At 41.3% G+C, this 23769-nt stretch overlaps 1 protein-coding gene across 2 annotated transcripts; it reads right to left on the bottom strand.

Moving 5' to 3' along the window:
- Positions 1-706: 706 nt before the first annotated feature.
- On the bottom strand, positions 707-23122 carry DCP2 (decapping mRNA 2). 2 transcript variants are annotated; one of them, XM_053408640.1, is made up of 11 exons: positions 23009-23122; positions 14389-14540; positions 11366-11493; positions 10907-11005; positions 9194-9346; positions 8035-8147; positions 7801-7911; positions 4300-4432; positions 3911-4012; positions 3201-3252; positions 707-1976 (listed from the first exon to the last, which is right to left on the bottom strand). In XM_053408640.1, exons 2-11 carry the CDS (start codon positions 14441-14443, stop codon positions 1819-1821), a joined length of 1104 nt encoding a protein of 367 aa, XP_053264615.1. In that variant the 5' UTR covers positions 14444-14540; positions 23009-23122; the 3' UTR covers positions 707-1818. The 2 variants fall into 2 exon arrangements, with proteins under 2 accessions (XP_053264615.1, XP_053264614.1); XM_053408639.1 differs by lacking the exon at positions 23009-23122 and adding an exon at positions 17839-18068.
- Positions 23123-23769: the final 647 nt, after the last annotated feature.

The raw sequence follows: 23769 nt of genomic DNA, 5'->3' as shown, positions 1-23769 counted from the left end.
ATCTGAAATTCACATAACTGTGCCAGAGTTCCATGGTGTACCAAAAAGGAAGCAGCATAAAGAGTAATATTCCTGGGAAATCAAGCTACATATCAGAAGAAGATTGGCACAAGCAGTCTGAAAATGCAATTTGCCATGAACGAGAAGTTAGCAAGTTAGGCACTTTTATTGCTATAAAAAGTCAAACTGCACTAAATACTGACCAAAATTTCCCCCTCTAAATAGAGGTGGACGGGGGAAAGTAGTGTCTTCGTCCATCACCAACCTTTCAACTGTCTTAACAGATCCAGTGAATTTGCTGATTTGAATAAATTATGTGGCTGGCAGGCATGTAACTACTCAGCAAATCTGTCACTCAACAATATTTAAAATGGCCTGTAAATAAAACCTGATTTACTTGGAAGTTAATTTCCCAGGGAAAATGGAGACTCACAAAGTTTATACTTTCCTTGACAGTCCTTCAGAGCAAGGGAGATTTTGCAAGAGAAGAGGCACTATGCAAAATTATAAATGGTTTACTCAGTTCCCAAACTTTAACCCAGTTAGGCTGGAAGTTTGGTTTTTGAAATCTCAAACACTTATTACAAGCTGTTCTACAGTGCCAAGGTAAAGGCAGGATATGGAGAGAAAGAGAGAGAAATTCAGCAGCAGCTCTGTAGGTAAGTTATGTTCACAGTCATGCCTTCAGAACAATCATGGGACGTCGTTTTGTAAACCATTCAAGATTTTTTTTAGATTAAGCAATCTGTACATTTTGTTAAAATAAAAACTTAAATGCCTTTCTCTTGCACTCCTTGCTGCATTCTTGTTAAAATTGTTAAAATGTTAAAACTGTTGCAACTATTGTGTTGACACCAAACTCAATGTTGAAGCAGAAAGATATTGGTCAAAATGTAACAGAATAGAACAGTACAATGACATAACAAAACTCAGGCTGAATATCATGTGCTGTCCTGAACATGCTTTGAATTCTCTCCTTGCAGTACTTTAAAAAGGCTAGTTTACATTCTATACAGTAAAATTATCCCCCCCTAAATCCACATTTTAACATGCTGCATATTCAAACCAGTTGCTGTTATTCCAAAATGGCAGAAACAGCAAAATCAGACCAAGAAAACCAGGTTTACCATATCTGAACACCACCCCCCAATCCTACTGGAACTGGAGAGGAGGGGGGAGACAATCTCTGAGCAGAATTCAGCTTTTCATTATACCATTACCATTTTAAAACATGCCTTTTAAAAAAACTTGGTGCAGTGCAAAAGAGAATCAAACAGAAGAAACTAGTTTCAAAAGCCAGTAGATCTGAGGGAGGAGGATCCTGAACTAGCAAAAGGAGAAATTTGCCTTTTAGCATACAAAGTCATAAAAGGTCTAACTATATCCAGAATACAAAACAGGTGTGTCCTCAGAAGTTTCAGGCCAGTTGCCACCCTGTTGTGACATACTGGAAACCAAAGAATTATTGTACATCAGAGCAAATCTAAACACTTAAGAGGTTAGTATAGCACTAGGGCTAAATAAAATACTTCTCTGAAATCTAAACACACAGCAAAAAAATGCCCTCTAATGCATAGTTAGGAACTAGCAAATGAAACACTGGAAAGCATTTTTTCCCCTCTGCAGGTAAAAGCTATACTGCATTTAAAGTGCAACACTGCAATGGTGTCACTCCCATATTGCGATGAGAAGCCTTCCAGCCCATCACGAGGTCCCTGCATTGCTTTTAAACCTGAGAAAGGGTAAAGGCTGGATTTAAGAAACCTGCTCAGCTACTTTGCACCAGGTCTGTGGCAGACTTGTGCAAATGAACAACCATCAAAGGTCAAAACTTTTCATGATAGCGTCATGGTCAAACTTGAAGCTCAGAAAAGCTCGTGAGGAGAAAGTGAATTTGCAGTGGCCATTGCATGCCCCTGATTGTCCATGTTCTAAGAGCTGGTCTTCATTGACACAACACATGTCATATGCTGCTTCTGGATTAAAAAAAAGATAAAACAAATTATTTAGCAGCGGCAAGTGTCAGAAATAGTCTTACTATTCAGATTAAAAAAGAACAGTACATACAGATTACTAAAGAAAGTTTCAAATTATTTGGCCACTTATTCATTAAAAACTGTTAAGTTAAAACAGGTTTGCAGGAAAGAACACTTGGAACAATCTACATTTGAAGTGATTTATTTATAGCATTTATATACTGCCTTTTAGCCAAAAAGACTGTCAGAGAAATGTAGAAAAAAAATCAGTAACATATATCTTCCATAACATCTTCCTTCAACATACAGACATTTGCAGAACACTCTGGTTGCACAAGTGACACTTGCATATGGCAGATAAACTGAATCAGGATGTGATCATGGGTCGAGGTTCAACATGTGACTTTCTGAACAACAGTAGTTCACATGCAATCGGTCTCCACTACCAAAATCTCCCACATCCAAGCTATGAATTAAGACGTGTGGTTTTTACTTCAGTAGTTTTATAGGACCAAAAGGCCCAGTACCTACAAAGAATCAGGAGGTACTATTTCTTCTGTGGTTTGCAGTGTAGGGCTTCAGTGCGAGGCTTTTAAATAAATAAAAAAACTAATTGCCACATTTGTGGTGCAGGGGTTCACTGGAATTGTTAGATCTTCCCTTGGCAGCTGCATGAGAATTCCCTCCTTCCCCCACAAAGGGTTAGGATTTATCAAAACGAAGTGGAGAAAATGTGTAGATGGTATGAAGGGTGGGGGAGAGTGTCCTATCCCCCAGTTAATAATTAACACTAGGGAAGTGTTTGTGGATGGGTGGGTGGGTGGGTGTATGCGTGAGAGAGGGAGGACTGGCTGGCTGGCTGGCTGTATGCATGAGTGAGAGAGGGTTGGTGAAGAGACTCTCAAGATCACCACTACAAAGGTGGGTGACTCTGGCTAGGTCCACTACCAGCAAGCATCCCTTAGAACATGACCCCAAAGGAAATGCATTCTTGGTGGGGGTGAAATTCCCTAGTTGCCAACTAAGATATGAAACCAGCATGTATTGTATCCTGGTTAGCAAGCATAGCTGCACTCATGGCTAGTGCCTGGCCCTACATATCATGGTTAAGTGGCTTGAGATAGTTACATCTGAACCAGGGTGTCGTGTTGCTTAAGATACAATGCACCGTGAAAAATAACCAGCAAAAGTGCTAACTTCAGAATGTAGCATACGCATACTTACCTGTTTCAAAATTATCTTGAAGTCTCCTGGGATGTAACTTCTTTTCACATTTCTGGTTAAGAAGATAAGTGTATGAGTTTGAGTTTTGTATTAGGAGTTTTGTTTTAAATGTATCTGGCAATGGATGAAGAGTGCAGAAGAGATGCCTCTTACCACGTAGATATATTTAAAAATGCAGAATTAGGTTGCTATACCTTGAAAGCTACAAAGAAGAGTCTCTTTTGCAGGCCAAACAAACTTCATGGAAGGTTACCACAACCCAATGGTTTTTCACCACATACAGAAATCTGAAAGCATATGTATGTCCTGTGGCAACTCATACTGCAAGCTCTACCCCCATTACTTTGCATTGTTTTCTAGCTAACTGACCTAACTTTTGCTATCCTCCCCAGGATTACTTTTGAGTGGCAGTTTACCAAGGGGAAGCACAAGAGACTCTTCTCAACTACTTCTGGGCAAATCCAAATAAAGTTACAAGAGGACACTCCCCCACTTCCTTTTTAAACCCAGCCAAAATCTGGGACAGGTCTCAAGAGCAGCAAAAGCCCAGAAGCTGACAGTGTCCAAGCCTGTCTCATGCCGCGAGGGCACTGTGAGGGCACCTGCCGCTCCAACTATCATTGCAATCTTCTTGATACCCTCTGTGATTCTACAGCACTGCTGACCATTCAATGTTCTTTACACTTCTTATTTACCGTTAAACAACTTACCAAAGTTTGGATCTGTTTAGCTGGCTGACTTTGCACTCCGTTAGTTTTCTTCTTTTGATTGGGAGTGTCTTGGTATTGCTTTCTACCATTGCTACGTGGGTTCTGAGCAAACCACCCCACAAAGAAAAAGAAGGAACTGAAGTTAAAAATCCATGGCCGCATACTGTACGCTTATGCATATATTAAACTGAATGAAATTTGATAACCATATTGTAGATGATTAAAGTACTGTGCATATGCTTAGTAATTATCCGATTACCGTAATATACAGTCTTATTCCCTTAAGACACAAGCTTGTGAAGTTTGAAAGTTAAAATGCCTCATGTACACAGAAAACCAAGTTTCACAGAAATTGAGCTAGCACAAAAATGTATTAAAAAGAAACTCACCTTTAGTTTTAATGCATCAGACGTCTCAAAATGATGGTTATATGGCTTCTGTTGCTGCAACTGCCTTTGTTTCGTCCACTGCTCTCCTGAAGGACCATCTGTAACCACTGGCTGGCTATAATGGAGTTTGGATCTAATCCATCAAAAAAGGGGGGAGCAGGGGGCTTGTTTAGAAAAGATCAAGAGCAGATTATGATCACAACAGCTTTAACTCGAACTGCTTAGGTATTCCCTGCATGAGACTATATTCACCAATTAACCATTGCGACAGTATGTTATAGATTTCCTCTTTAGGGCTTTACTGCTTGTTTCAAAGGCACTGCAAAGTGGCAACTGCTGTTGACAAATGCATGATTCTCAGTCCACTCAGATTCATTGCTAGTCAATGCTTATAGTGACAACGTACAATACGGTGCCAGGGAAGGGGGGTGTCACCTGCCTTGATAGCAATTAACAGAAAAAACACACCACTGCACTAGGAAAGTTTTGTGGAGTGGCACTCATCAAATGATGCCAGTGGCACTGGAGCAACTAAGGGTTCACTGATCATTTACATGCTTGCAATTCTACACACATGGTGGACCAGTAGGAATGTCAACTACAGTACATACCAAGTAATGAGAGATGCAGAGTATATTATTCAATTCATTACTTGCCCTTCACCAGCAGGTCCTGGGGCATGTGTGGCCAATTCCACAATCTTTTCATCTCTACAAAGGTGTGACCAAGTTAGGCTTGTGGAAATTTTACCATTATGTGCATTACATTATTTTGCCACATCATCAACAAATCACAGAAACATCCACATGTATCACAGAGGCAGACACATTGCTCCACTGTCCATACAAAAGTGCCCATTCTCATATGTCTGGAACCAAATGGTGGTTTAAAGAAAAGACAATATGAGATTTATTGCAGATGTCTCTTTCCAATATGGAACTGTAGAGCCTGCATGTAAACATTGTTTGTTAAATTTGTGTCCCAGGGGAAAAGAAAGGGCCAGTGAACCAAAATGCCACATCACTGAATAACATTTTCCTGCAGTTCAATGCATTTATTGAATACCCACGATACAAGCATACAGCGGTACCTGGCAGTATTTTAACTACACATTCATACATATTCAGCACTTGCAATGAACTGTAGGCGAACTTGCCTGTGGTTCTGTTTGATTTGTAGACTGCCATTTGATTCAGAATTCTGAAGGCATTTCATATGTCAGTTTACCAAACACCTGTTCAGTCCCCCCTAATTATTGGTACGGCAACTCAAGAATTTGCTGCTTTCAAAGACTTTCACTGATGTCTTGCCAAGCAACAAGCCATAACCAATCTTAATTTAGGTTGTAAAGACTGCAGTCCTATAGCCATAGAACTACCTAGTCCTTCTGTCTTAACAGCCCAACACATCTTTCACTCTTCTTGATCCACACTGCTCAGTGGTCCAGAAATCTCCTGTCCCCTGAAATGACTCAGCCCTTGCTATTCCTTATGCCTCACTTGCTCCCTTCAAAACCTTCCTCAAAACTTTTCTGGAGGGTCTTTGGAACAATTCCCGAGTCCTGATACCCTACTGTAACTAGGCTCATACTGTCCTCCTTATGAACGCTTTGGGTAACGAGCTCCGCTAACCCAGAAGTAGATGCTCCTGGTTGTGAACTTTGCCCCAGGATGCGAGCAGTAGTCATGCGGCAGCAGCGGGAGGCCCCATTAGTGAAAGTGCGCCTCATGTTAAGAACGGTTTCAGGTTAAGAACGGACCTTCGGAACGAATTAAGTTCGTAACCGGAGGTACCACTGTAATAGGTTTTACTTTGAGCTAAAAATGTATGGGATTGTACTGCAAGTCTTTTTTCCTCTAACATCAATACTGGTTAACACTTCTGTAAAATAGAACATTATTCATAGAACATTCCATCATTCTTTCGCTCCATTTAGGTGGTATGGACAACGCTTGGGGTGGTATTCAGCTAAATAATTGCACAAACGGCGGCTTCCTGTTTCCAGTGCGCCAGGAATGGACTCTCTCCCAACACCGATAACAATGGGGAAATTTCATTATCTGCATTTCTCTTTGGTTGAAAGAGGTACCAGGCTCTCACCTGCAGTTTGCCTGGCGGTCTGGCACTCGCTTCCCCATGGAATGAGAGGGCAGGCAAAGGCACTGGGTGCATGGAGCACTCTGGCTGCCGTGACACCCCCACCCATCCCATTCCTGGAAGCACAGGTTATCCTGTTAATTGGATCCTAATTGGAGTAAACTACAGGCATGTGCCAGAGACGATGAGATAAGAAACTGCAAAAACAACCAAGCTACAAGGATGTAAAAGGTTTGGACTGAAATATTTCATTTGGTGAAAGAGACAATGGAGGGAGGGGAGCCCACAGTTTGCTTCTTTAAAGTTTTTCTCTACATTTATGATACAGCAACCCTCCCCGGGAATGCAAGTTTTATTAAAAATATCTGCACAAGTGAGGACGGAAGAAATTGGAATATAATATGGAATTTAACAAAATAGGAACTGCGTGTGTGAGAGAAAGGAACTGAGAGGGAAGGGTGGGGGAGAGAAATGCTATTCTTTGAAACATAGAGCAAAATCCTCCCTAACCTCCATTATCCAAGGGAATGTATTTGAGATAACTGGCCATAAATCAGCAGTAGGAAGCAAAGGAGTCTACCAGCTGAGGGAATAGAAGTTTTTACATTAACTATCTGCAGTCTGGATTCAGACCATTCTTCCTAGGCTGGAAAAATGGTGAAGACAGCTTGTTTACTAGAAGCCGAATCACAGGATGAAGCGATGCAGTGACTTTTGGAAACTGTGAGATAACAGCTTCTCCCGGGGCATGATGGGAACCATCAACAGGAATGAAGGCTACAACACTGTATATGGATGGGAAAACATCAAGGAGAAAACTCACACGCAGAAAAGAATAAGGATTACAGCTAAAGTTCCTCACTTGAAACTTTATAAATTATCTATTATACCAACATGAATAGAAATCACAAGATTGTAGCTGTTATACAGGGGATTATTACATCTGAATGGAAATTATTAAAATTTCGGAACACAGAAAAAATGTAGAAGAATCAACTCATCAACTCTAGCATGCAAGGGGGCCAATTTAATTAAATCGTATAATTTGACAGTTGAATAATTGGCATTAATAATTGTATTAATTGGATAAAATTGGTATTGTTATAATGAAGCTGCTATTGGAACAATATTGGAAAATCAATAAAAAATTATATATTTTAAAAAATAATGCACAAATGGAACAAATCCCACTCACACAATGGGAGTTCCTCGTTCTCCTCCCCTATACATGCCCCACACCAATGCCAAATTGACTTCAGAGGGTTGGGGGAACCCCAGAACAGATTTAGGGGTCAAGAGGGAGAGAATGTTTCATCTGCACAAGGAAATATCACTTATTTCATTAAAATTATATATAATGGCTATAAGGTTACTGGTAGATTTCAAATTGAGCTAGTTTGTTACCTCATTTTTTCCATGTTGGGTTTAGGTGGTGTGCTACTACTAGTTGATGAGAATCCATTGTCACTATCAGAAGAATCTCCATACCGTCGAGAAAGCCAGTCTCTCAGTGGTCTGTGGAGAAGTTAATATTGGGTCAGCTTCTTAGGGCAAATTTTAGAACACAAAAATAAAAATTTCCTCAACACAGAAGTGAAATATAAAGGACTGTTTTTCTCTCTCTCGTCCTGAACACACCTGATGAAGGGAATGGCCATGAAAAACTTGTTAGGTGCCAAACCCAACTTGGACTTCGGAGTCATATCATTTCTATGGCAAGGCAATTTGTCAATTGAGAACCATTCAATGTTCTGAAACACAGAAAAGAGATTCCTTATATTACACATAACTAATGGACAGGGATAACAATCTGAAATAACATTGCACTTAGTCAGGAAACAGCATGCTTTGCCATCACTAGAAAATCACTGATTAAAATTCAGTTCTACATATTGCACACCCATCTACACCAGAAAACACAGAATATCCCCCCTCAACTGCCAAAAAACGCTCAATGTACTGCAATTTCTTCCTAGATGTTGATCTGGTTCAAACATAACACTAAACCATGGTAAGTGTTAACTGTAGATAATGTTAACCATAATTAGTAAACCATGGTTAAAGCTGAGGTGTCTGACAGACAAACTTTGGTTTAGTACATCAGAGAATAGAGAGCAGCTAAGCCTTAAGAGCAGTCATGATTTTGTTGCCACTCTTCACCCAGGGTTCTGTAGCTTTTGGACCATGAAGGCATCTTAACCATGGTTAAGGACATCCAGATTTACACATAACACTAAGTTATGGTAACTGTTAACTAAGGTTTATAAACCAACTACAAAACTTATTTAACTGGCAACCTTTATCCTTAGGTAATAAAAGTTAAGCTGAAAGGCTTGTTTCACACATAATGCCAGGTCGTGGTTTAGTGTTATGTGCAAACCAAACCATTTAGACTGCAGATCACCCCTAATATGCATGTTGCCTTGACCCGCTTCTATGTTCTTTGCCTACAGTTTTCAAACAGTGCAAAGTGCCTATGGAATCAGGTTCCCCCCAATCCCAGGGCTTGGACTTCATGAAGTAGGCCTGATGAGCAATGGAAGTTAAAAATGGGGCATACAAGTAATATATCATGAGAAAACAGCATGCATTTGCTGTTACAATATGAATACTTCTATGTGACTCTAACAAACAAGACAACAATATGATGCTGGTGTCCTGCATACCAGAATGGTGCACTAGAGAAGGAAGGACTCCTTAGGACATTTGACCACGGCTTGAGTCCTGCATAAATCATTATTTTCTCAATACCCAATAATTGTGTTACAAAAAAACACACGCATGTAAGTCTATTTACCCGAATCTCTCTCCTTGTTTTGGGATTAAATTTTGTGTCCTTTGGAATTCCTGGAATGATGTACAAGCGTGCCAGCTGATCATTTATTCGCAATTCAATATAGTCATCTTTATTGATGTAATCTTTTATATCAAAACCAGTTTCTTCAAATACCTGAAAATACACAGGCCAGAGCAAAAAATTGCATTTGCATTTTAGCTGCTGTGCAACTAGTAATGAAAAAGTTGACAAATACTTTTCACTTGGGGAACTATATGTGAGTGAAAATACAAGCTCTTCGCTACAGCTTTTAAAAAAGATGAGATTCTCTTAAAAATCAAACATATACTGCAAAGCTATCCAAAAATATTCAACAATCTCTACAGCAAGTTTTGACAAATAAAAAACTTTATAATAGGGTAATTGCACATCTTATAAATATACTGATGAGCCCAAAATGAAAAGAGTAGGTGGATCCTTTCTCAATTTTAGCATATTTAGCATATTTATTACATATATTTCTATACTGCTTTATATGCATGCATCTCAAAGCATTTTCTCAATACAAGACACAATTTAGTGAAATTTGATGCTTCCAGTAGCTGGAAATCTTTTTCTCTGAATCATCCACTATTATTAATGCTATCTCCTTCAGCAGTTTTTAAACTGTTTCTGGGAATCCTGTACATCCTTAGAAGCTCATCAGGGTTTCCTCTATGAAATCAATGTTAGCAAACAAGCATCCTTGAAAGACAGTTTGTTCACAGCCACCCTCTCTTGAAGTGTGCAGGAAAGCACTGAATATGTTCTGGGTCATACCCTTCATGCTCACTGGGAAAACCCTAAACAAAAAGAGCTTCTAAGCTCTGTGCCTTGTTTTCAGGCTTTTGGAATATCTTGTGAGAACTTAAAAGCGCTCTGCCTTGCTTGGGGTGGGGTGAGGTAGGAGGTAAGACTCATATAGCACTGGTTGGGTCAGTAAAGTTGAAATTACACGTTAAAAGCACGAAAGCTGCGAGTTACCTATAACGTCATCCAATTTTATTCAAGAGAAGAACTATAACCTATTTATTACATTGGCTATATAGAAAATCTTAACACAGATAATGTCATCTATGAATTTAAAATATTTTTCATGCTTCATATTAATTCCAGAGAATATTTACCCAGGTAGGGGATTATTGAATTCCCTGTTGTCTCTCACTCACAGTCCTAAAAATGTGAAGAGCCATTTTTTAAAAAAATGACAGCAAGCAACTCAAAAACCCATTAGGGGGGAAGTTACTCAAGATGACGTGCATGGCGATCCTGTATGTTTACTTTGTCTTTCACCAGAAAAGCACAACAAGTTTATATTTTATGTTGAGAAAGGGAAATTGGTTACATAGCAGGAAAAGCAATCAAGGAGGGGTCCATAAAGCAAGACTTGCCTACAACAACCAGTTTCCCTATCTTATGCCACTTAGCATAAAGTATGTCCAATATATAAACAGCATTAATACCTCTTCTTTAAAGTAATTCTTACATAACTGTGTACAATATTATTGGACTGAATGTCAATGAACGCATAGGAATGGCAGCAAGAACAACGTAAAAAGTTATATCCACGTTTGTCATATATCAGGGGACAGAAAAATCACCCCCTGATAGAAAAACACTAATATGGTACATGCACTTGAGGCACATGGGAACATGTCAGAGACCTCATTTTGAGCATAAAAGCAACTCAGTCACCTCTCTAGCAGCACAGTCGTGTGGAGCTTCCTCTTTATTCACTTTCCCTTTTGGAAATCCCCAGCCAGACTTTGCTAAATAACCCTGGACCAGCAGCACCTGCAAAATTTAAGCAGTCAATTCAAGACATAATTAAGCTCTTAGAAGAAGAGTAGTTGGGAGGGCGTCAAATTGTGTTAAGCACCAGTGGGATTGGGAAAGTTTCATATTTACAAGAATGATACACCAAAATAAATGGTTGAGAAGAAAATCCAGCACACATTCTTCTCTTACAGTGAGTGAAAGAATCTCAAACGATATATATTATTCAATTATAAAACTAGTATTTACATAAAAACGTATTGTTTGGGAGGTTTTGAAATAGTCACACTTAATGATTTTAATGTTAAAATCTAAATCAATATTAATTCCATTTTCCAAGACATAAAAATAAATCCTTCAGATCAGCTTCACACTTACATTTTCAAGGCTCTCATCGAGAATAATGGCACCATAGGTTGGCACTCCCATTTTGTACTCTTTCCATTCATCTAAAACCCTCTGCACATCTTCACCTTGAGGCAGTAAAAAAGGGCAATGACTGAAAAGTATAGAAAGTCAAGGAAATTCACTGCACCAGGACACAAGTTTTCATTCCTCAAATCATGTTTCCTTTCTTTCTTTGTCTCCAGCAAATCATAATCACTGACATTAAAGAGGGAACCTTCACACCACCGAGCTTTAACACCAGTGGGTTGGTTTTTCTTAAGAACTGTCATGGGAATAATTGGGGAAGAAACCTGATATGTTAAGTCACTTGCCTTGTTGCCTGTGAAGAATTTTAAGGCACTTTTAAGTTTGCACACCTATTTGAAACACGTATTTCACCACCCCCACCACCTTAAAGCTATATATGTGTAAACTGGCAATCAGGGCACTAGTCTTTAAAACTACACAGCCTAAGCTGTGAAAGGGGAAAGGGTCAGAAACATGGCATGGCTAAATGTACAGATCAAAGAGGTAGCAGTACAAGCTGGCCAGTGTCCTTTAGGGTAGGATGTGTTCCTGACGCCTTGAAGGGGCAGTCGTGAGGCCCAGTTCGAAAAATCATCAGAGATTCCTGTCAGGCAAAAGGCCCATCTAGTCTACCATTCTGTTATCACAGTGGCCAAGCAGTCCAACACCACTCTCTTGGTTATAGATTAATCTCAGTCAGCTTTTGGGTCAGAAAACTGCCTTGTTTCCCTTCTTGATAACCTATGCAAGTAGATGGGCAGAGGAATATTGCATCTGGATTGTCTCCGTGGGTTGGGAGGGTTCTGCTCTATCATATTTCCCTGCAAGGCAACTGCGCTCCTCAGATCGGGCGCTGCTGAGAGTACCGTACGCCCCAGAAGCACACTTAGCCTGTCCTATAAATGGGTTTTAACGTTACAGCTTCAACCACTCTGTGAATTTTGCAGTCTAAAAGCAGTATATAAATCATAGCACTTCTTTTTAAAAGTCTCTGCCTAAGAGACTGGCATGCAGCAGTAAGCAGCCTAATAACTGGATGTGGCCAGGCAGGTGAGAAACAACAGCTTAAAGTAATTTTAGAATGCATGCTACCCCTTACCCCAGAAAAAAGCATGAGCTGATGATTGGCATTTTCCAGTTTTACATGCATTCATTACATAGCAACAGGAACCACAAAAATCAACAGAATCTACTTGTAATGCCTCCAGTCCAGAGCTGTGCATGCATTCCAACAAAGGGCCCTCCTGCACAAACCAATTTCCCCATTCATTTCTGTAGAAAGGATAGCCCACTCTACATTAACAATGAGTGAAATTCTGTTTTTTTATAATAATATTTATTAAAATTTCAGGGGAAATGCAAAAATATAAAAAAAGAAAAAAAGAAGACAAAAAAATACAAAATACAGAAAAATAAAAATAAAAATAGTTAAAAACAAATCAGTCATTCCATATCCTATCTTTCATCTGCCTATTTCCCTGACTTCCTCACACCTCCCTTTTTCTGTATCCTGATTCAATCATTGTTTCAGCAAATCCTTTCTATATTTTATCTTATAACCAATTAATTAACTCTATACATCCTATCCATCTTTCACCATAATCTGATGTTCAATTTACCTTACTTTATTTAACCTTATCTTACCATAAAATACCTTAAACTTATCTTAGCATAAAATACCGTAAAATACCTTAAAACTTAAAAACTTAATACTTATTTATCCTTATATCATTTCTGCTAAAGCCAGACAATTTCATTCCAACATTCCTTCTAATATTCATTAATTTTACACTAATTCCCAAAATAAAATTTTTTCTTTATAGACTCTTCCAGTTTTCATCCAACGTCCCTTCTTCCTGGTCTCGGGTTGTGTCAGTCCTTATTATCCAATTCCATCTAGTCCATCAACCTGGTAGTCTGATATCCAAGGCTCTTAAGTCTCTTCCATGCCCCTTCTGCAGATCTTTTTCTTCTTGTTTATGCGTGAAATTCTGTGCCATTCCCACCTCCAAACACATAGAAATTGTGTAATAAGCACATTTTTTTAAAAAAGTAACAGAAAGCACACATAAATACGTGCAGCGGTGCTTACTGTGAAGAACTTCATAAATTCCAATTCTGGAGATCCCTTGCCTTAAAACCTAATCAGAATGATTTCAAAAGAGCTTACTCTCAAGTGTCTCATGACACAGGTAAATTGCCAGGGCACCTGACATCTCTAGGTAAGGCTGAGAAAGACTTTTATCTGAAACTCTGGAGAGCAGCTGCCAGTCAGTGTAGACAACAGTGAGCTAAATGGGCAAATAAGAATAATAGTCTGTTCTCAGTATGAGGCAGCTTCCTGGATGGCACTCATGAACACAGTTTCACCACACATACAGTGGTACCCCGCAAGACGAATGCCTCGCTAAACGAAAAAAGCACAAGACGAAAGGGTTTTCTGATTTTTTAGCCGCTTCGCAAGACAAATTTTCCTATGGGCCTTTCTCGCAAAACGAAATTTTTTTTGAGTTTTTCCCCACAGGCTCCCTCTACACTTCAGCGGAGCGGGGCAGGCTTGGAGGGAATCCCTTGGACCCCCGCCAGACTTCCCACAGCTCTTTTGAAGTCCGGTGGGGGGAGAAGGGCTTTTCTTCCTACCGCCAGCCTTCAGAACAGCCTTCTGAAGGCTGGCGGTGGGAAGAAAAGCCGTTCTCCCCCCGCCTGCCTACAGAAGAGGTTCGAGGAAAGAGGCGAAGGAGCGCTGCCCCTTCACCTCTGTCCCCGGAGCTTGCCATTCTCCCCCGGCCTGCCTTCAGAAGAGGTCTGAAGGCAGTCTCCATAGGAACGCATTAATTGATTTTCAATGCATTCCTATGGGAAACTGTGCTTTGCAAGACAAAAAACTCGCAAGAAGAAAAAACTCGCGGAACGAATTAATTTCGTCTTGAGGGGCACCACTGTAGTTCACAAGACTACAAAAAGACACAGTAATACAGAAAGGATATCAGCTTTAGCAAAATCTCTTATCCCACACTGAGGTAATCCTGGTGTGTTCTGCATGTAGAAATCCAAGTAAAACCAATGGGCAAGCTCAATCTGAAAACACACTCGGATGGCATTGTCCCGCTCCTCGCTGGGAATGTGCAGAATAAATCGACTGTTGGGAGGGGGAAAATAATTTTATGAACTAGTCACTGAAACATCTGAAGCACAAAGAACTCCTAAATTACAAAAACAGCAAGCACAAAGTCAAAAAGGTTTATTTGAAAAGGACCACACATAGTTTTTAAAAAGCCACACATAGGTTTCAAGACATGTATTCAAGATCTGGACATTTTAATGACAAACTCCCATCAGCCACCATGAGATTAGAATCCTTAAGTTTCATGCAGATGAGTAAATACTATGGTTTACATAGGACCTTCAAATGCTTTCAGCTCTCCATGATTCAGCACCACTGCCATGAACTTCACTTGAAAGCTTTGAGGGGGTTATAAAAATGCAGGAATTGTCAGGATGTTTGTAATATTTGACAAGACTTATTTTTTTATTTTACTTAATACACTTGTATACTGCCTTTTCATAACTTAACGTGTATTACAATGACTGCTAATAACAGATAAAAATGCAATGCAAGACTAAGATAAATCTAGCAACAAAAGCTAATAAACTAAGGCCAAATGAAAAAGATGTGCCTTGCAAACCCTCCTAAAAGCTAGTATAGGCATCTGAGTGAAGACGTTCAACAGGCTTGCATTACTTGTGTAAAAGCCTTGCTTCTGGCCATTATGGTTCTTACTTTGTGTGTAATAGGTAGCTGAAGCAGAGAGTGTTTAATGTTTGAAGCTTACATACATACTAGGTGGATGAAGAGGATCTTTGTGAGATACATAATTCTAGTTTTATTATCAAATAAAAGCTGCGGCTTCAGTTGAGTGCATATTTTCTCAGAAAAACTGCTGGGTTGGTATTTTTACATAGGTTTTAGTGTTTTAACAAAAACACTTTGGGGATGCAAATAAATATTTTAAATTTATTGGTTAATGTTATTTGTATTTCTTCCTACAACTTAAACCAACCAAAGAGAAAGGACTTTTTGGGAGCTGTTTTCATTTTGACCAAAAAACAGGCAAGTTTCATGTTGCAGTATTATCCAGCAACAAGTTGATTTAAGGTCAAAAAATCATAGTGAGTTCTGCAACGACTAGATTGGTTATAAATGGACTTTCATGTTATTAATTTGATTCAATATTTTATTAACTATGAGTTTTAATCAATTAAATATGACTAAGCAAAAAAAAATCACCACTGTTCTGAAGCTAAAGGCATACTTTGCGTGAGATCCAACATCATGCATGATCCTGGACATTCCTCTCCTCCTCCTTTAGCCCTAGCAATGGACCAGGTTTAAAAAGCCAGGATAAAATAATTCAAATTGGCCACCACATCAAAGTCTGACAAGAATCTGTTGATTTGTTTCATGGCTGGACTTCTTACACAGAGTAATTGTTCTTGCCCTGCAACCCTCATGACACTGTTCAATGCAACTTGATGGGTAAAGTAAGGACTAGGTAAGGCATAGAGTTTGTACAGAGTTCCTTCTGACATGCCATATTTTCTCAAGCTCAGTTTCCTATCTCAAAAATGGGAGACAAGAAAGTATTTTAGACTGAAACAGGTGCACCTGCCTTAGGAAGAAGAACCCCAAATTTATGAAGTCTAAGCATCATTTAACACACTGGATGTGGGTGGCGCTGTGGGTTAAACCACAGAGCCTAGGACTTGCCAATCAGATGGCCGGCGGTTCGAATCCCCACGATAGGGTGAGCTCCTGTTGCTCGGTCCCAGCTCCTGCCAACCTAGCAGTTCGAAAGCACGTCAAAGTGCAAGTAGATAAATAGGTATCGCTCCGGTGGGAAGGTAAACGGCATTTCCGTGCGCTGCTCTGATTTGCCAGAAGCAGCTTAGTCATGCTGGCCGCATGACCTGGAAGCTGTACGCCGGCTCCCTCGGCCAATAAAGTGAGATGAGCGCCCCAACACCAGAGTCGGTCACAATTGCACCTAATGTTCAGGCGTCCCTTTACCTTTATCTCATCTAACAGGTTCAATCTGTCAATAATTGCCAGATATTTAATTTTTGCATGCCTGGGGCTTCTCATCTCACTTAATAACATTAGATCATTGAGAAATCATTATTGTACAACAGATAAGGTAAAGGTAAAGGTACCCCTGCCCGTGCGGGCCAGTCTTGCCAGACTCTAGGGTTGTGCGTCCATCTCACTCAAGAGGCCGTGGGCCAGCGCTGTCCGGAGACACTTCCGGGTCACGTGGCCAGCGTGACAAGCTGCATCTGGCAAGCCAGCGCAGCACACGGAACACCGTTTACCTTCCCGCTGGTAAGCGGTCCCTATTTATCTACTTGCACCCGAGGGTGCTTTCGAACTGCTAGGTTGGCAGGCGCTGGGACCGAGCGACGGGAGCGGGGATTCGAACCGCCGACCTTTCGATCGGCAAGTCCTAGGCACTGAGGCTTTAACCCACAGCGCCACCCGCGTCCTTTGTACAACAGATAGGGGTTAGCAAATATGTTAATTCTGGAATTTAATAACTGATCCTGGATGCTTTAGCATTCTTCTGGATAGCAAGAACTCAATAAATTTGCTGGGAAATACCAGGCTGGGAGCACAGAATACATTTACAGGCACATGCCAGGATGATGTGGAACAGCTGAAATCTTTTACTGGCTCCTCTCCCTTTGACATTGCCTTAACATGCAAACATTAAGTAAATGGTATGAAAGCATGAACTTTCCATTTTAAAACTTGGGGATATTTTTGTGTGTGTATGTGATCTTCAGGTGAAGGGCGGTATAGAAAATCAATCAATTAACTGCTGTGGGCGACACATTTCCTTAACCCTAATCCACAAAAATATGCATCATTTCAGTGCTACATTCAATATATACTTGTGTGTGTGTGTACTTGTGCATATATTCAGTGCTACGTTCAATATATATATCTGTGCACTGCGTGTGTGTGTGTATGTGTATGTATATATATATATATATGTCTGTATGTATGTATATATATATACATACACAGTCTCGCACACAGAGACACGCGTCGTAAGAGCGCGCGCACTTTAAAGCCGCCTATACAACCAACGACTCCCTCTCCCTCTCCCTCCCCGCCACTTTGGCTTATAGCTAATTAACCGGCACCACCAATTTCTGGGCAATTCTGAGCCGCGGGATTCTAAGCCTGGCGGGACTTTTAACTGAGGGAAGGCGACGCGGTGTCTCTCTCGGGTCCCGCCTGAAGGGCGGCCGCCTCTCCGCCAGCTCCCAGAGGAGGAGGAAAGGGCTTCGGAAGCTGCTGACCCCCGGGAGGTCTCGCTCCGGCCCTTCCCCACAGCCGGCCGCCTCCCCGCTTGTGGGGGCGGGGGCGTTAATACCTGCACAGGTCGTCCAGGACGCCGCTGGGAATCTCGGCCCGCTTGGTCTCCATGGGGAAGCAGCGCGGCTCATCCCGACTCCGCGGGGCCCACAGCGCAGCGCGAGACGGACCTTAAAAGTGGGGGGGGGGGGGGGAGCGAGCGAGAGGGGAAACGAAACGAGGCGAGAAGGTTGGAGGCGGGACTACACCGTTTCCGTCCCGTAGGAAGGAGGAGAAGGTGCCAGCGAGCCAATCGTCTCTGTCTCTGGTAAAAAGAGAGGCGCGGGGCGGGAGGTAAGGCAAGAACCCTTGCTTCTCTCAACCAACCGCCGCGGCGAAAGGAAAGGAATGGGCTAATCGGCTCGCCCGCTGCTCAAGACAGACAGCGGAGATAGCCAGTCAAGTCGGCGAAGGACCGTGAGCGACGGGCGGGGCGACGAAAGAGGAAGGAGAGGAAGGGTTCAGCACCCAGGGAAACGAAAGAAACGTTAAAGCTCCGCGTTAATAAATAAATAAATAAATCAGATTTTAAAAAATAATAGGAGGGCGGAGCTGTCGAGGTGCGATTCGTGCGTCATTTCCAAACTGAGAGCCGACGGGGCTCAAACCCGCCTGGTAGTCACACCCCGTAACCTGGAAGCTCTTTCCCCCTTGCCAGACTTCGGCTCATGTTGGTTGCCCAGGAACTCTGCGCGCTCTGCACATGCTCAGGGGATAAGTGAGAATTTCTCAGATCCAGCCAGCTCCTTATCAGCTTGTGATCTGAGCTTCGTGGGTAAAATTCTCAGCCCCTCCATATGAACACGAGTCAGATTTGTAGCCCGATTCTGCGCGGGGTTGGGCCCTCCAGCTCCGTTGATTTCTACGACTTCACGCACGTCTTAAGGCCTAGGATAGATAGCGTGAGAATATCGAAGCCCATTTACTGAACCTATCCCATAATACATATGCATTTTCTGATACTTCCAGAGCTCCGCATATAAAGCTAGATCACTCAAAGGGTAGTAAAAAAAACAGGCTTATTGCTCAAGCCAAAGGCCATGACAAACTTGTGTTAGGCAACAGTGTTAATAATATAATACAGAATATGAATTAATAAAATAATTTTTTTGCAAAGCTTCTGAGCATTAAAACACATCTTGTGCTTCTCTGTGACAGCTCCAATTTTAATATTGCTTTGCCATTTTAAAATCCAGTTTGCCAACATCTGTTGTCCAAAAGAGAGAAGTTACCAAAGACAGCAACAGCTTAATTTCAGGTTAAACCTCCGAATCGCCACCAAAAAATACAGCAATTTTATCTAACTACTTTTTTCCCATGTTTTTGTTTTGCAGCCAGTGGATAGAGGGCCACTCTGAGTGTTACGAAACTATTATTGTCGCTCCAAAGAAACTGAACCATTTCTGCCTGGGTTAAAGGGTAGTAAAAAATGTGCCTGCTAGTCATATGTGGCTGTAAAGTTTTTCTTTGCTGAGAGGCTCCACAGAGAAAGCCCCACCCCGCAGGCAGCATGAGCAGCCAGCATTTTATGAACACTCATGATTGTGGTTTTACGAAGCAACTAGTTAATACTCCTCTTGTCATCAAAGGGAACTTGTTATTCCACCTTTCGCTAACTGAATGTCTAGATTTATCTAAGACTATGGAGACTTTCAAACAAGAGAGACTTCAATAGTGCCATCAACTCAGAAATACGGTAAGCCATGACGAGCTCATTTGCAAATTGCTAAACTAAAACATGGGAATGGCTTTTTGTGAGCTTCAGATGAAGGGCAGTATAATGAATTAATTAACTGCTGTGGGCGACACATTTCCTTAACCCTAACCCACAAGAAATGCATCATTTCAGTGCTATGTTCAATATACATTTGTTCATTGCATTCTATACACAGCATTCTCAGCTGACTTCACACATAAAAGCATTTCTATATCAGTTTCAGCCACCAGAGGGTGGCATGCTTGGTTTTTGGTTTGTTTTTGTTATTTTAAACATTCAGACAATGCCTACAACAACAACAAAGGATAGCCAGACCTTTGAGAAAAAGACAAAAGGCTAGGATGGGGCAGGGGCTCTGAAAACTACAAACTATGAGATTGTAAATAAACCCGTTTTCAGTATTCCCCATCCTGTTAAAAACAAAGCCACACATGTTCCCCTGAAAATAACTCACTAACAACCTGTATTTACTGGTATTTAACTATTTATTTTATCTTATTCATGTATATGCCCCTCTCCCTTCAAGATACAGTGGTACCTCGGGTTACATACGCTTCAGGTTACAGACTCCGCTAACCCAGAAATAGTACATCGGGTTAAGAATTTTGCTTCAGGATGAGAACAGAAATTGCGCGGGGCGGGAGGCCCCATTAGCTAAAGTGGTGCTTCAGCTTAAGAACAATTTCAGGTTAAGAACGGACCTCCGGAACGAATTAAGTACGTAACCAGAGGTACCACTGTAGTATCTTTCAAAGATGGCTTATGAGTAAAAACTGTAGAACGGTGCAATAGCTATAGTCCCTGTTAAAGGTAAAGGGACCCTTGACCATTAGGTCCAGTCGTGACCAACTCTGGGGTTGCGGCGCTCATCTCGCTTTATTGGCCAAGGGAGCCAGTGTACAGCTTCCAGGTCATGTGGCCAGCATGACTAAGCCACTTCTGGCAAACCAGAGCAGCGCACGGAAACACCATTCACCTTCCCGCCAGAGCAGTACCTATTTATCTACTTTGACATGCTTTCGAACTCCTAGGTTGGCAGGAGCTAGGACCGAACAACATAGCTCACCCCGTTGCGGGGAATCGAATCGCCAACCTTCTGATCGGCAAGTCCTAGGCTCTGTGGTTTAACCCACAGCACCCGCGTCCCATATAAGCCCTGTTAGATGCTCCTAATTTCAGTTTGGTGCAGGCTTATTAACCCATCTTTGCCATCCAAGTTGTTAAATTGGTTATCTGGACTGTCAATTCCCTGTGCCCAGTCTGAATACTGACCTTGTTATTTCTTTACAGTTTCATTCATTGGTTGCCTGCCTACAAAGGGTGGCTTCTTGTTTGATTTTGCATTTAGAGAGATACAGCGACAAACCACACACACAATTGTGAAGGACACCTGTGTCAAGCTCCACTTGAAAATACATGGAAGCTGATCCCCGATCAGATACCACTTTGCACTTGCTCCAATTTTAATATATATTTTTGAACACAGTTATGGAAAATAGCACACTACATTCCAAAACACTCTTTGCCACTGCCTGTAGAGAAATATAAGCCTTATTCTGAGAATAACAGAAAGTAATAATAGAAATAGTTGGGTTGAAAGCTGCCAGCAGACCAGACATAAAATGGCCTTGCCTGCTCCTGTGTTTTTAACCTCAGGTGCATTTGCAAAGGCTTTTCATTGAGTAGAGATAAACATCAACAGCTGTTCGAGGCAGGAGAGCAAAGCACTCTTAAAGGAATATCAAAAGTATAAAAATGACTTCAGAGCAACTTTGCGTGTAGAAATTAAGCTGGTGAGTGGAGACAGGGAAACAGTGAGCTCTTCACCAGGTTTTGCATGTCACGTCACAGAACCAGTAAAAAAAAGTTGTCAGCATACTAAGTAAGACCTTGATAATGTTCTGCTTCTTGTTCCAATATGCTAACTCTTCACAGAAATGGGCCAACCCACAGAATCACAGAAGACCAAAATACACATGATGCAGTGAGTCATTCTGCCAAATTATGCATTTATATTTGATGCTCTGTGCGTACAGTACTATGTGCGTACCACAGGGATTTCAACTATCGTTTTTGTTTTGACACTGAATAGGAATACATGGCACTGGCAGTCAACTTTCAGGTACCGGCTGTCTCACAACATGTACTTCCAACACAGCAGCGATGCTGTAATGTCCCTTGTTGAAGGTTTACGATGCCAGCATCAGCAGGCTCTTTAGTTGCTATCAGTCCATCCAGGAGTGCCACTTTTATGCCAAATACTCCAGATTGTACATAAGCACTACCATTGCAACTGCAAAAGCTGACTCACTGTATACTTGTCGCATATTACTGGATGCTTGCAAGGAAGCACTTTTCCTTTCAGTACTTAAAATACTTCAGAAAAGCATCCATAAAATTGCAGAGGATAAATAATAATGGGTGGCACACAGGTAAGCCTTCTACTGAGTTCAGCAAATACAGTGGTACCTCGGGTTACATACGCTTCAGGTTACATACGCTTCAGGTTACAGACTCCGCTAACCCAGAAATAGTGCTTCAGGTTAAGAACTTTGCTTCAGGATGAGAACAGAAATCATGCTGTGGCGGCGCGGCAGGAGCAGGAGGCCCCATTAGCTAAAGTGGTGCTTTAGGTTAAGAACTGTTTCAGGTTAAGAACGGACCTCCGGAACAAATTAAGTACTTAACCCGAGGTACCACTGTATAACCTATGGGAATAAAATACCTACATTCCACGTTGTAAAATAACAAGAAATCAGTGGAAAATAAAGTTTGGGGAGCAAAGGAATGCAGCATAATCCACAGACTAACAATCTCTTACCTAGGCCTACTTTGTATCTCTGCAGTCCCAACTCTGTAACTTTAGCTCCAGAGATGACTATAAGGGAAGTGCGGTTGTGGAACTACTACAGTGGTACCTCGAGTTACAAACACCTCAGGTTACAAATGCCTCAGGTTACAAACGCTTCAGGTTACAAACTCTGCTAACCTGGAAGAGTTACCCCGAGTTGAGAACTTTGCCCCAGGATGAGAACGGAAATCGTGTACTGGCGGCACAGCAGCAGCAAGAGGCCCCATTAGCGAAAGCACGTCTCTAGTTAAGAACAGTTTCAGGTTAAGAACGGACCTCTGAAACAAATTAAGTTCGTAATTAGAGGTACCACTGTACTATGGTATGGTACCCTTCTCTCTAATTGTGAGCTGATGAGTGCCAACAGACATTTAAATAAAATGGGCCTATTGTGAAACAAGAGGGAGTTACCGTATTTTTCTGTGTATAACATGCCCCCATGTGTAAGACAGCAGGCAGCAGGAGGCCCCATTAGCTAAAGTGGTGCTTCAGGTTAAGAACAGTTTCAGGTTAAGAACATACCTCCAGAACAAATTAAGTACTTAACCCGAGGTACCACTGTACTCCAAAATCCACAATGCACATGTGACAGACTGCCCTGTTGTATTCTGTGTTTCCTACCTATTTATGGGAAGAATCAGGGTCCAAGTCAACGGTGCTCACCGGAAGATGGCAGCTAGGAGAGCCTGCAGGCAGGGAAGCTCAGCATCTTTCCCTGCCCACTCAGCAGCTAGATGTGGAACAGCTGGAACTAGTTGCAACTTCAGGTGATCTTAAAAAGGCCTTCTTCCTATAAAAGAAACTGGATAAAGGGGGTAAACGTAACTATTTACTGAGTGATACTGATGACTTTGTAACATAAATTAGCACTCTATGCATTGGCAACTAAGAAGATCAGGAGGAAAGAACTAGATAAAATAGCAGTCAACTGCAAAGGGGATTCAGATATTTAATTTGGCAGATTTTACTAGAGAATCTTCTGCTATTCTATTTTATGCAACAAACAATCTTAGTAGCTGTGACCGTGGTTTATAATGTATGTGTGGTGCCTGATGGTTTTTATGGTTATTGCAGTTTTTCCTCGTTATTTTTCCGAATGATGCCATGGCCTATGGCCAGCACAATAAAAGTCTATGATGACGACGACAAACTATTTACTGTAGCTTTTCTTCTGGCTAGGTAAGAGTGGATCTAGAAACAGTTTGTTTATCCCATAGAAATGACCGGCACCCTTCAATGAGAGCCAATATATTATATAAAATGCAGTACCTTACATAATACATTACTCTAAAAGTAAAGGTACTATGTGTTGGTCTGGAAGGGGGAGAAAGCACAATCAGTCAATACCTTTTACTTGGTCAAACCAAAACATTATAAAATAG

Source organism: Podarcis raffonei, chromosome 11, assembly GCF_027172205.1.
Source record: "Podarcis raffonei isolate rPodRaf1 chromosome 11, rPodRaf1.pri, whole genome shotgun sequence".
Lineage (NCBI taxonomy): Eukaryota > Metazoa > Chordata > Lepidosauria > Squamata > Lacertidae > Podarcis > Podarcis raffonei.
Note: the sequence above shows the minus strand (reverse complement) of the source record. Positions and strands in the feature narration are given on the sequence as shown.